Source organism: Dufourea novaeangliae, unplaced genomic scaffold, assembly GCF_001272555.1.
Source record: "Dufourea novaeangliae isolate 0120121106 unplaced genomic scaffold, ASM127255v1 scaffold170, whole genome shotgun sequence".
Lineage (NCBI taxonomy): Eukaryota > Metazoa > Arthropoda > Insecta > Hymenoptera > Halictidae > Dufourea > Dufourea novaeangliae.
The window spans coordinates 846,471-860,339 of record NW_015374081.1 but is presented as its reverse complement, the minus strand read 5'-3'; the positions used below and the strand labels follow the sequence as shown (position 1 = coordinate 860,339).

At 43.0% G+C, this 13,869-nt stretch overlaps 1 protein-coding gene across 1 annotated transcript in view; it reads right to left on the bottom strand.

Moving 5' to 3' along the window:
- Window positions 1-13,298, bottom strand: part of LOC107190653 (amyloid beta A4 precursor protein-binding family B member 2-like) — a 164,728-nt gene extending 151,430 nt beyond the window's left edge. The window contains exon 1 of the mRNA XM_015579495.1: window positions 13,004-13,298. Coding sequence (XP_015434981.1) covers window positions 13,004-13,298 — 295 coding nt within the window. The remainder of the gene's footprint in view (window positions 1-13,003) is intronic.
- Between the last annotated feature and the right edge of the window lie 571 nt (window positions 13,299-13,869).

The window sequence follows — 13,869 nt, the reverse complement described above, 5'->3', positions numbered from 1 at the left end:
GTACACCGGCCCCGTATTACGCCGGAGGTAATTTCTTTCGGTGTGGCATTAATTAGCTTCTGTTTTCCAGCGCCATCAATTTGCGACTCGCGCAATTCAAGTTCCACGCGTGAGATGTGGCCCCGCAGTCCCCCCCCCCCCCCCGCCCTTACGATCGATTGCCCGCGAGAAATTTAAAGACACCCGAGATGCCGGAATCCCGCGTTAAATATTTTAAGAGGAAATTACTGCGATCCGAGGCAATACTTTCGGGGAACTATCTTGTTGGATGATGGAACCAGTCTAGGAATGATAGTGGAAACTTTTATGATTAATATTATCGTAACACCGTTAAATTGAAGAAGCAACTATTTACCGAATGTCGAGGCTGGTTATCTTTCTATTTTAATCGTTGCCAATCTATTTAACGACAGAGAAAATTAATTTTCAATCTTAATTTTACCGAAAACTATGTTGGGAATAAAAAAACGTTATTTGGCATTTCTTATTCATTTTTGCATAAGAAATCATTTCCTAGCCTCTCGTACCGTCACTTCGACCATACTCCGTATACTGCTTCTGAAAGGAATTCCATGAGCGAAGCGAAGATGAAAGCAGGAAAGGCCACGTTATTTGGATATCAGTCTGGTAATATCGATGTCAAAGTGCAAGCCTACGAATGGAGGTAAAAACTTTTATTAACATTATCTTGGTACATCCATCTACGGGATGACGGTACTAGTTATCTTTCTATTTTAATCGTCGCTAATCTACATAACGACAGGCATCTGCAAAATTCAACCAACACGATTCCGCTGAAAGTGGATTCGAGAAATCGACTGAACGGAAACCCGATTATACTCTTTGAAACCAGCATAATTAACAAGTAAATTGTGTGCCAGTTAACGAAGCGTGCTCGCCTTAATAAGCCAGACACTTAAATATTAAACACGATATTCTAATTTCCCAGTGGCGAAATCCGCAAGATTCGCCGCAGCAACCGTCGCGACTCGGCGCCTGCACGGGGTTAATGTCTCGCTCCCTGGTTCCTAACGAACCACCGGCAAGTCCGCCAGCGAAAAACGTTAATTAAGGCGAATTTTTGTCGTGGACACCGATACCGAAACGAGACTGGAAGGGAAAAGTCTGGTGGCTGAAGCCGGGCGACAACAGGCCGGGTCAGACGAAACTCCCCTTCCGTTGAATGGCTCCGCGGGCCTCTTCACACTTTGAAAATCCGGCTTCGAGGGACTGGAGTCTCAGCTCTTTCCGGATCTCTCGTCAGGGTCGTTTGATATTCACCAGTGCCGTGAGTTTTGAGGGAAACCTTATACGCCACTTCGATCCCTCCCTCCCTCGACAGGACTTTGCGCGCCCCGCGTATCCAAAGCCCCGCGGGCGAAACTGGCACGGAACGAGTCTCTTCGGGCCGTCGTACATACAGGGTGTCTCACTCGATTTTGACGTCTTGATTTTCTCGCTATCGTTACTCGTAGCAAAAAATGTTTCAGCGGAGACTTGAGTGGTATCGAGTGGAGCATATTCTGATGTTATTAGTTTTTTCGTAAGTGCAGCTGCATCGATTGATGTATTAAATGTAATACCTCATTCTATTTAAAAACACAAAGTTGACCTTTATATGACCTGTACGCGTCCACTCACGAAAAAACTAATAACATCAGAATATGCTCCACTCGATACCATTCAAGCCTCCACTGAAACATTTTTTGCTACGAGTAACAATAGCGAGAAAATCACGATGTGAAAATCCGGTGAGACACCCTGTATACTAACCCATCCCCCTGTATGTATGGTACATATATCTAACCAGCAGGCGCAATTTGCATGCTCGTCCTCGTTTTAAAGCCTACCGGTGATTTCCGGCGTCATAGTTTCTATACACCCGTGACTACGAAAACTCGACCCGATTCCGTCCCCGTTTCTAGCCACCTTCCGTCGTGGCGGTCGTTCCCATTGGAAATGACTTTCGTGGAATTAATAGGATACCCCAACCCCCGGGGCGTGCGCCCGATGCATCGCATTTTCTGTACGCAACTCCGTCTCGTATGCCACGCTCCATTTTTCTTGAATAAACATAATCCGACGCGACAGCTGGGAATCGATAGAGACTCAATTAAAGCGCGGACGTCGATTCGCCCCTCCCCCTCTCCCCTTTTATTGGAATGTACGAACGTGTAACTGTATGAAAAAATATCGATATTGGGGGACGGCAGGTGATTCTTGATCAGAGTGTAAAGTGAAAATATTGAATAAAATTCGTTCGAGATGTTATTTTTCGATACAGTTGTTATTACTTTTTATTCTTTGGTTCTGTTAGTTTTTGAGAGGAGTCACAGTGGTGTAGTAGTATCAGTTTAGAGAGGAGTAATTACTGAGCATACTTGAAGACGATATTTGAGAAATTAAAGAAATTTGATGGGTATGATTCTTGTTACTCGTGTTGATACAATAGATGATTCACAAACGTCAATTTCGGGTAGTACTTTACATTCTTACAAAGTAGAAATATACGTCTGCTGATTTGTTAACATACGTAAGTGAAAAAAGAAAATATACAATAGCTACCAAAACATTGCAATCAAACTATAATTTCAAACTAAAATAAATAAATTTTGTAAGGACGGAATTTGCTAGAAACAGGAGAATGTATTATTTTTATGTAAAAGAATTGTTAAAAAAATTATAAATATTATTTATTTTTCAAAAGATACGTTGAAATTACAATTTTGTCGGAAAGTTTTGGGTGTCACTGTACGTAAATGGTAAAATAGAATGTATTAGGCGTACACCATATGTATGTTGTAAAATTTAATGTTTACTGCAAAAAAAATCTGAAGGCTGTACTGTTTCAATAATACTCATCCTAACCCTTATTGTTCACCATTTACAAAAAAAAAGAAAGGCAACAAAGTAGTTTGAATTTAAATCAGAATACACAGTTATTAAAAGAAATAGTAAATACTTATCGCTACGTCTGATATTAGAAAACCCATAGTCATCCGTGTTATTTTGTTTTTCGTTGAGAAGATAACAGTCTAATATTATTAATATGTCACAATATTTCTCGAGAAGGCAAAACAACAAGTCATACACAACCACGATAACTTACTTACTCGACGAATTCTCAAAGTCAAGTGCACAATCAATAAAACTTCCTATAACTGTAACAAATTAATATTACATTTTCAATTTACTCTCCCACGAAGAATCACCTTTTACGTTACTCTTCCATGATTTTCACTACAATCTGTACACAAAGTTTGACCAAAATGATGGTACAAGTGAAATGGATATGATTCATTATTCAAAAATAAATCAAAAGTGGGGAACAAAAATTATTTACACGAGCCTTAGTTCTCGAGAAAATCAATTTCGATAATCCCTTGGATACCCATGAAATTAAATAGATTTTTTCTACCATGTCTGTTCATGAATCACTGTTTCTCCTTATCACAAGCACAAACGTGCGCGTGTTAGATAAATTTTCGTTTAAAAGAAACGTTCTGCACTTTTCATTTATTTCTGCAGAAAAAATCATTTCCTACCCCCTCATACCACTGCTTCGACCGTACCTTGTATATTTCTTCTGAAAGGAATCCCATGTGCAAAGCGAAGACGGAATCAGGAAAGACCAAATTGTTTGCGGGTATGTTTGGATATCAGTCTGGTAATATCGATGTCAAAGTGCAAGTCTGTGGAGATGACGGCCTACTTCGAGATATCGACGATCCGACTGGAAACATGAGAGGGTTGGAGGGGATAGGAATTAGCCGCGAAACGAGCAATGCCGGAAGCACGTGTACCGGAGACCTCCGGCAGGAAGCTGGGTCTTTCCTTTGAATGCGCTTAATTGCGAGAACAGTTTCGTTTCCAGGAGGGAGCAGACGGTCTGACGAGGAGCACGGAAATGATTAACGACAAAAGGCGGCTCCTCCTCCGTTGGATCTCAACGGGGGGGGGGGGGGAGGCAGAAACGATCCGGGTGGAAACGAGAAAGAAGAAACATAAATCTCGAACGTGAACAAAACGAACGGAAACCGTGCAATTACTCCGCGGCTTCGAAACTATCGGCTGGTTTCTATGACATTTTAATTATTGGCCGAACCGTTATTTTAATTCGCATGATTGTTACGACGAACAATGTCATGCGGTTCCCCTGTTTCGGAACATCAATTTTGGAACGGTCATTTTTCCGTACGCCGTCGAATCACGCGGAAAAGATTACGACCCGTAACCAGAAGGACGGCGAGACTAATTTGGTAGTGTGCACAGTTTCAGAAAAGTTTACCGATTAAATTGAGTAGTTTATGCGTCATCTCATTCCGGCGGATTAGACCCTGGGCCGAGTATACGAGGGGATTTATCGTTTGTTTATTCGGCAAACATCGTGTTCGTTATAGACCATCTCGTTAGGACGGTTGGACCATATAAAAATATGACGTTCCAGGAAACTCCACCGCTCGGTAGCCCACACGTACGAGATTATCCACCCTATAGTCGTAAAATCAGACGAATCACGTGTGGATCGCGGAATCAGAATTCGTTCGATATTCCCCGATCGAGAAATATCGAGAATGCTTTGGTCCAATTTAATTACGCGCGTGGATATCGTCGAAATCGACGGGGGAAATTGACAGGAAATTTTTCACGTGAACATACGCAGAATCGATGACTGACAGTTAGTTTGCGTGAAAGATTGATGTTCGACTGAAATCGAAATTTATACGGATGCATCGAGCAGAAGACGAATTCTTCTCGATAAACAGACATCGCTCGTTCTCGACGAGGGAAATGGAAATACATGGAGTAGAAGTGAAAAGTTCCAGGGTAGAGCAAACGGGACAAATATTCCCCTTTAATTAAACGAATACGGTCGCGCGCGCGGCACGAATCGAGGAAATTCGATAACGAAGCACGCTGTTCTTGCCCCGGGGCCTCGGAGGCGCCCGAAGGAAATTAAGCAGCGGATGATTTATTCCCTCGGTCAAATGAAACACAGCACGGACGGGGCAAAGAGAGAGGAGCTCATTCGTTTATTTGACAAATATCGAGCCCGGTAATCTTGGAATCCTGGTACGGAACGGCGTGCCGCCAGCAACGGCCACGGAAGAAGCGAAAAAGCTAGGCGAACAGACAGGAACAGAGAGAGAACACCGTTGGAAACGAAGAGAGATGCGAACCACGGGGGTGGACGGAACACCGACTAACCGACCGGGGGAAGAGGGGGTGATGGTTGGTCTGACGCAGCAAACAGAAAATAATACCGCGGCCATTGTTCCCGTTTCAGTTTTCCGTCTCGCTTCAGCCACTCTACGGCAACATCGCGGCGGCCCTCTGCTTCCACGGAACCCTCCCTTCATTGTAGAGTCTCGCCCAGGTCCCTTTTACCTCTCTCATCATTTCCCTCCACCTTCTTCCTTTCCTCTCTGCATTCTCCCGTCAGTCTCATGCTCTGTCGGTGTCCGTTCTTCATCACATATTTCGACCCGCCGCCCCTACCACCCAGTTGCATAATGCACGTATTCCTATATTATAGTCGGGCCTGAAGAGCATTTAATTGGAGCATTTATTCGACTGGGGAGCAGGCCATCAATAGGAGGTGTTAAGGAACTAGGATAAAGGCAATAGTGGTGTTAATGACGATATCTGGTGAGCAGACAAATAGATATACATACGTATGTATTAATATAGCTCCTCGGCACTGAACATGAAATATTTCCTAAATTAATGGCCATATGCGGCTGAAACAGATATCATTGGCTTCAGAATTTCAAGCTCTATTACTACGCTGAATCCCACTGAAAAGTGAGGGTTAAACTTGGGAACCTCTCGTTGCTATTGCAACGGAGCCTTCGAACACTCATTAAGGATCTACTGTATTATGTGAAATTTCAAATCGTCTGTTAGCTTTACAATAAAGTATATGTGTAAACTGTAATTATAACAAGTAATTTCTTCCAGCCATTCGTGTCTGTTAATGAAATTCCTGGCCCGCGGTGGATCGCATCAACGAATTAACGGGAACGTGGCTTTATTTGTCTTTCATCTTCAGCGCTCACCGCCGATACCACACGGCGAATCAGTTTTATTGGCTCCCGCGCATCGCGGGAGGTTCCCGTCGCCCGCCATTTTTTCGTTCTCACTTTGATCGGTCTCCTGTGGTGAAATCCGTAACCCCATTCACCCGGTTCACTTTCAATCCCTCCCGTCAAGGACCGCGACTCGTTCACCGAGTTTTTCATCCAACGACACGGCCGTTCCGCGATTGTTTAACCCGCTGAAGCATTATGTTTATAAATCGACTGTCGAGAACCCTTTCGTTTTCACCCTTCTTCTCTGCACTTCTTTTTTGTTTTTCTCGTCGAACTTTGCCTGCTCGTGGGCACATATTCAAGCATGTTTCCCCTCCGTGCGCGCAAACGGGGCAAACAAAACAGAGAGGCGAATTGAAACGTTTCATGCACGATCGATACAAAAGAGAACAATCTGTCGCGCAGACGACCCATCGGAACGGTCCTGCTCCTCGTCCTCTACTCTCTATCTGTCAAACGAATTAATTTACCGGGTAATTTTCAATACGTATACCGAAAAACATCGATTCGATTCCCGTTGCTCTCTTTCTCTCTCTCTCTCTCTCTCTCTCTCTCTCTCTCTCTCTTTCGATTACCCATGCGCGTATTTTTTTCTCCTCGCGCAACCGTCCGCCCCCCTCCATCGTAGTTACCATTTAACTTTCCAGTCGGAAGATAATCAAGAAATATGCTCGCGTCATCGTGTATTTTTATCGGCGAACTGTTACGACTCCCTATCCCGCTCTTCGGCGTACGAGAGACCATATTCAAGCTGCGGACTCGGACCAGTGACCGATAAGGGTAACAAACCCCCGCGCGGGTTCGATTCAATCTCCTCGGCGTTTCGTTGGGATTGGTTCGTTTAATTGAAAAAATTCGACGTATCCTGCTCGAGCCTTAACGAGATTTCGCGTTACCGTGAATTATCTATGACATTATCGGTCGCGTAACCAGGTGACGTGCGGTAATGAACGGTCGTTAAAGTAGACTTTTTTTTCAGGGACGAGTTGGAGCCGAGTTTCAACGATTTCAACCGGTGCCCATCGTCGCGCATGCACTTTCCTTTATGCGTGTCGACGTGAAACGGGCGAAAAGTTTAAACGTCTGTTTCGATCCCGACACTGTCGGGACAGTGGTGTGACAGACTGTGTTAGTTCATACGTGAGACTCCAACTGACGTCCGACATTTTCGAAACTGACTGCATTTATGACTTTTGCGATCGACTGACCGATTCGATGCAGGACTTTTGTCAAAGGATATATTTTTAAAATAATATATCTGCATCGTGATAGATGAACGGATATTAAGTTTGAATGATTGAAAATTTGAAGATAGTTGCTTGTTTTAGTACATACTGGTGATAAGGAACCGGTAATAAATATTAGGACACTTATCGAATTTGCAGTAAATGTTAGGCAACGTTAGGAAATTGCTGAAAAATTGGAGTAAATATTATATAGGGCATATTAAAACTCAATAGACAACTCTTATGTATGACTGTAGGAAGTAATAAGCGTGGCCTAAAATATATGTTTTTATGAAACATTACATTTTCTTTGTACAGACCAGATGTCCCAAAACTCATGTGCGGTAGTGTATGTATTACAGCTGGAGTACGAGTTGTAGGTGGTTTCTGAAAATTTGGTATTTCAAAATAGACTGTAAAAGCAATAAGGATCTGATCCTTAGAGGATTATCCAAGATACAAAGAGGATGCATAATTAATCTGGACTCGAAAGATTGGCATTTCATTTATCAATTTTTTCTTCTGTTAATAATTATTTTTTTAAAAATAACAACAATCCTTTGGGGTTATACTTAAATTCACATTTAACTTCTTAAACTGAGTTTTTGATATTCGGTCGTCCGTGGACGTGTCAAATTATTCCCCCGTTTCACTTGCACTAGTCACGCCCTTGCCCAGTACACGTAATTTTAAAAAGCTCATATTTTTGGACCAGACAGGTCCCCCTCCTCAACTGCATATATCCTATTAAAGTGCCCCGTTTTCGATACCAGACGACACGAAAATCCGAAAAGTCAACAAAAATGGCTCCATCACGTTTCGTCCTCTGCGCTCTTCGTGTATTATTGTTGTTCCAAGATCAATGCTCGGAAACATTTTGTTGGCCGAACGAACACTTCAGACGGCGTCGACTCTGCAATATTCAGTTCGACTCGACAAACACCCTTTGCCAGGCACTAACAGCCGTCCTTCTCTTGTTCCCATTCGGCAATTTCGTCCCGGGCAAACGTAATATCGCGAGAGGACTCCGAACGAGAATTATTTTTAGCCAGGCACCGTTTTCTCGCCTCCCTTTGTGCCGAGAGGCCGCCGTTAAGGAGGAAGGCCGAGCACTATGACCGATAAAAGTAGCTCGGGGCCCGCGTCCCCCCGAGTTCGATACAATTTCGCGAAGTTTTAGTCGGTTTCCGCGCAGCAGCAGCGATGCCAGCGGCGCGCCAAGTTCTGTCATCAAACACGCATCCATTTTGCAGCGGGAGGACAAGTGGCTCTGCAAGCCCAACCCGCGAAAATCCACTTTCCAGCTTTGAGCCCCCGCCCTGCCCGGGACCGATGCATTATTCCGTCGAATAAGACGGATGGGAATAATATTCCAATTAGGGGCGTCTAACGCAGCAGCGCGGCCGCGAGGGGGCTTCGATCGCTCGCCATAATGGGCCACGATCTTAGCTCTCGTGAATTATGCGACGGCGTCCTCGTACCTGGTGCGCGACGCTTAGAAACCGGGATCGATGCTTCCGAGATACTTCCTGGAAATTAACCCGGAAAACTTGCGTCTCACGCGTTGCTCGATTAGTCGCTCCGTCAGGGGTGGGGGCAAAAGGGTGGATGATAACGCGTTCAGGTGAATGAAATTTTTACGGGATTTGAAAGTAAGAGTTAAGAATTCTGTTGACCCACTGACAACCGCGGGATTTAACATTCCGTGACCCCCGTAAGTTTTTTTATGGCAAAAACGCAATTTCGCGCTAAAATATCTTAAAGGATTGTTATTAAGACTACCTTTCAGCATTCAATTTTAAACATTAGTGGATTAGGTGGTAGAGACCTAGTCATTTATCTATAGAGAATTATCGACGTATTCGAAATTAGTTGTTCGACCGCAGCTGCTTTTATTCCGTTCGACGATAATCTGCCTCCCATGAATTTACAACGATGGCGCGACGATAAGGGTAAATTATCCTCGGATTAAAAGTGTCCTGCTCGGCTGAGACCGGTGTCCGACAATTTCTAAGGGATCTCGAAGGATCCACGGCGATACTCCATTTTTCTCTCTCTCGGTGGTCCTGCCACGAAATAGGATAGAGTCACGAAACGATTTATTAAGATCCCGGTCGAGTTCGAGGCAGAAGGAAAACCAAACCGCTGGATAACACTGGGGCGCTTGGTCGGGGAAGAAGGATAACCGAAAGGAAGCGGCCTGTCTCTGGAAAAGCTTAATGCTTCTGGAGAGTCCAGCCGGAAAAGTTATCAGTGCAATGTCTCTGTATGGAAATAGGAACATAAATCCTGCGACAGGGGAAAAAATTTTGTTTGCAACTCTTAACTTGTTGCTCCCAGCGATGAAATCTGAACTTGTATACAGGGTGCTTCAGAAATACAGGGTAATAGAGAAAGGAGTGATAGGGGAGGACGACAGAAACAGTTTCTGTGCAGCAAACATAGAGTGGCTGTTAAAAGTGTCCAGCCAAACTGTAATTTCAACATATCTTTTTACAAATATATAATAAGAATAAACTCTTGATATACCCATATTGAGGATACATTGCTTCTTCAGATTTGGTGATATTACAAATTTTCTTGCACAAAAATAATATGTTCTTTTGTTTCTAAGAAATACGGACCTGGTGAAGTTATGACAAAAAATACGGTGAAATTACAGTTTGGCCGGAAACTTTCGGCAGTCACCGTACGTATGAGCTCATTGTACTTCAATAAAGAGGCTTGAAAAATACAGACTTCAGGGGTCTGTTCATGAATAACTTATCATTTACTCGGAAAGATAAGTAAAACACAGATGATACCAGTCCAATTTTTGCATTTGCATCTTGCATTCAGATTTTAGCAATAATTAGTACTGTCTATAGTCGCAATATTTTGATAAATATGGTAACTTTCTTAAAACTATATTTTCCGACGATAAATCAAGATGAAACATAACCTATTAATACTAACATAAGATTACATAAGAACCATAGGACTAGCACCTTTTGCCAGATTGACCTGTGGTTCTCAAACGTTCCACAGATCCCACAGGCGGTTCCTATCGACGACCACGTTGAAGGTACGATAGTCGTGGACAGAACAAGTAACTCGAAGACGAATCGACGGAATTAAAACTCGCAGTATGACGACAGCCGTAATGAAGCGGAAGCCCCGACAAGAATCACGGTCCGTCTGGCCCGTGGAAGAGCCTTCCTGTTAATATAGGACACCCTTAAATTCCCGTCCGTCGGACGGAAAGAGGGTACGCGGCGGCGGCACGTTCCCGTAACGACCAGTTGGGGGTCTAAATCTTGATAAACAGCTGCAAAGATTGTTAACGTTCGCCCATTATTTAGTAGAGAGGCACCGAGTTCTCGCGGCTCCGGAATACCCGGTGGAAAGGAAAGAATTAAAGGGGAGAAAGACAGACGGAACGGAAGAAAAGAGTTTGGACGACGGCCAGACTCCTGGTCGCGGGGGCCGAATAGTCGATGGACGGAAAGAAAGGGATCGTTTGGGGGTCCCGCGTCTAAGAACATCGTGGACGTTTTGTCGCGAAAATGATGGAGGCGAATATGTCTCGAGACTTCGCTTTATAAAACGTACCCGTCGTGATATGTAACCGTCTACGATTTGGAATGGTTGGTGGAACGACGCGTACATACATTTAATCGCGAGAGAAGAAAACATTTCTTTCTTCTTGGCGAGGTTTAATATGCGACCCCGATCCCGGAATTTGTCAACCGAACCACGACGGTTGTTTGCTCGTCTACGAATCGTGCCAAGTGCCTGCACTAGGAACAGGGAGGGGAACAACATTACGGATCTACGAGCTTCGACCGGGAATATTTATCCGAGAACGCAATCGCGATACCCGCTCCTCGCCGCTCACTTTTGCCAACGAGCGGCTACTTTCGCGATGTCGTCACGACACACTCCGTATTATTGCCCGTTAACGCGAAATACGGCGACTCGCGTAGCTACGGAGCACACAATTTCGAAATAAACCCATTAGACAACGGAGCCCCGCCCCCGCTCCCTGCGAGGCGTCGTATATAGAGCGGATCGGATAAACGAGGTCGATTGTCCGGTAGAAACGACATCCGATGCATACTACCGACCAAAAGAGTCCGTACACCAGACCTGAGCAGTTTTATTTGAAATAAAGATAACAAATGATTAAGAAGAATTTTATTCATTTGAACTCTATCCTTAATTTTATTGGAAGAATAAATTATGAAAAGCAACGCTATTTTATGTCCAGATCGAATAAATCATCTTCAAAAATTATTTAAAATAACAAATAATTAGAGGTTTTAAATACTATATCTTGTATTATTATTCCCTTTAATACTGCTTGTACTGCTTCACTTGTTTCCTTGCAATGAGTACTATTTACACTATATGTTTTGTCTGGTTGCCCTTGAATAATACGTATGAGTAAGGACATCTGTATTTCTGACAAGCTTGGCATAATAGAAAACTAAATTGTTTGTGATATATTTTGAGGAAACATTTATTCAAATACGAAATAAAATAAAAAATTATTTCAAATGATAGCCAAATAATGAAATAATTCCAACAAAAATAACTTATCTGTTCAAATAAACTAATGTGCAATTATTTTAGAATAACTTCCAACCCAAGAAGATGATATATTATTGAAATAATCATTTAAAAATATTTTTTTTTAATAACGCCCAACTCTACCGGACATATTACATTGGTCCACATTAGAATGTTACTATCTTTCAATAAATAAGACTATCATTTCTGCTACTACTGACCGAATTGAATAACTTTCTTTGGCTACTTGTACAACAGTACCAGACTCTCCCATCGTTCATTCTTCCTTAGACCACGAGTTCGCAATCTCTTGCACTGTTAACCCTTAAGTGCATCGTATTGCCATTTGGCAACATACCCAAATTTCTTAATGTAGCAGACACATAAACACTTACTGCTTGGTGTGTCCGAATGTATACATCTTACTGCAGTATAGAGTATCAGTATAAGCGAACAGAATGAATAAACCCAGTGCGTATAAAAAATATTTATAAATATTAATAGAATATTTCTCACAACTGCATGATCGTATAAGTATCCGGATACTTCTGGACGGTAGTGTAGCATATACACCCGGAACCGATGGAGATGTGCCCGTTAAAAAGTATCACAGAGAGAATGAGTACTCTGCTCGGTATCGATTCGATGTAAGAACACGGAAATATCCCTGTTTTTTATATTCAAAGCGCACGATTTAAATGCGCGCCTTTAACCGGCCCCCGGGGGATGAAAGGGACTCCTCTCCCCTTGACCTAAAAATGTTAATTACACGCTGAACGCTTGTCCGCGGCAAATAGATTTCTATGTGGAACCCAGTTACAGCAACGAAGTAAACTTTATTCTTTTGTAGACTTGCCGCTGTGTTTAATTTTTCAAGCGTTTGAACAGAGGATTTCGTTATAATGGACGTGTACTCGGAGTTGAAGCCTAAAATTCTCGTAAAATCTTGGAATTTATAGAACGTATTAAGTAGAAACGGAATCTATTGAACAGACGCGTTAGCCAAGTCTCTTATATTCGATTTATAGCAAAAGTGATATTCTATGAAAAATTTGTATCTACATTATTGACTTATTTTTCCATCTAGAATGACCTTTTGTCTTGTTGCAAAGGAAAAAAATAATGGGCACTCACCGAGGAAGACGCTCTCGTCCATGTCGTCGGCGTACAAGTCGAGGGCAAGGTCGACCACACCGCCGTCGGTGGGCGCCTGATCGTTCTTCTTCGCCAGGTCCATCAGCTCGTCCCGAAGCTCCGGGTGGCCCGTGGCCAGAAGTTCGGCCAACAGGGTCAGGTAAGACGAGTTCAACGAAGTCGGACTGGTGGCACGTAGGCAGCCGGGTAACCAGAATCCTAAGAGACCGTAGGGAACCACCGGTACCGCTCCGGTACTGACGAAGCCACCGTTCAGGAGTTCGCCGCACAACATAGGTGCAGCGATGACCTCAGCTCCTCCCTCGTGACCTTGGCAACGCCTCGGTGTCGACTACCTGCGTCAACAGAACCGAGAGACACAGGATTAATCGAAGACGAGAGATTGCTCGCTACGACGGAATTGAATTAAAAGCTGTCGATAATCGTTTTAAAATCACCACGGAGATCAACGTTCGATCGCTGGGACATTCGTCGGTGTTCGAGGTTTTGTTGAACGTTCTGTTTTTCGCCCGTGTAGAATTCTGTGAATAAATGACGGTGCCTGATCCCGTTTAATGAAGATTAATTTATAAAAAAGTCAAGTTTGATAAAATGGAGGAAATAACTTTGATATTTGTGAAGTCTTTAGACGAATGGAAAATAATGACATAATAAACGTAAGTCTACATATAATAGAAATAATAATGGTACAACCCTATTACATCACTAGATAAAGGGTTAATACAGTATATGTACACTGCATGGTGTTTGTAAAGAAAGAATTGCATACTGTCTTATGGAAATAATTTTTAGTAATTTGGAGTAATATTTGTTTTGCGTTGAATGCCATTCACTTTGTTTCGTAC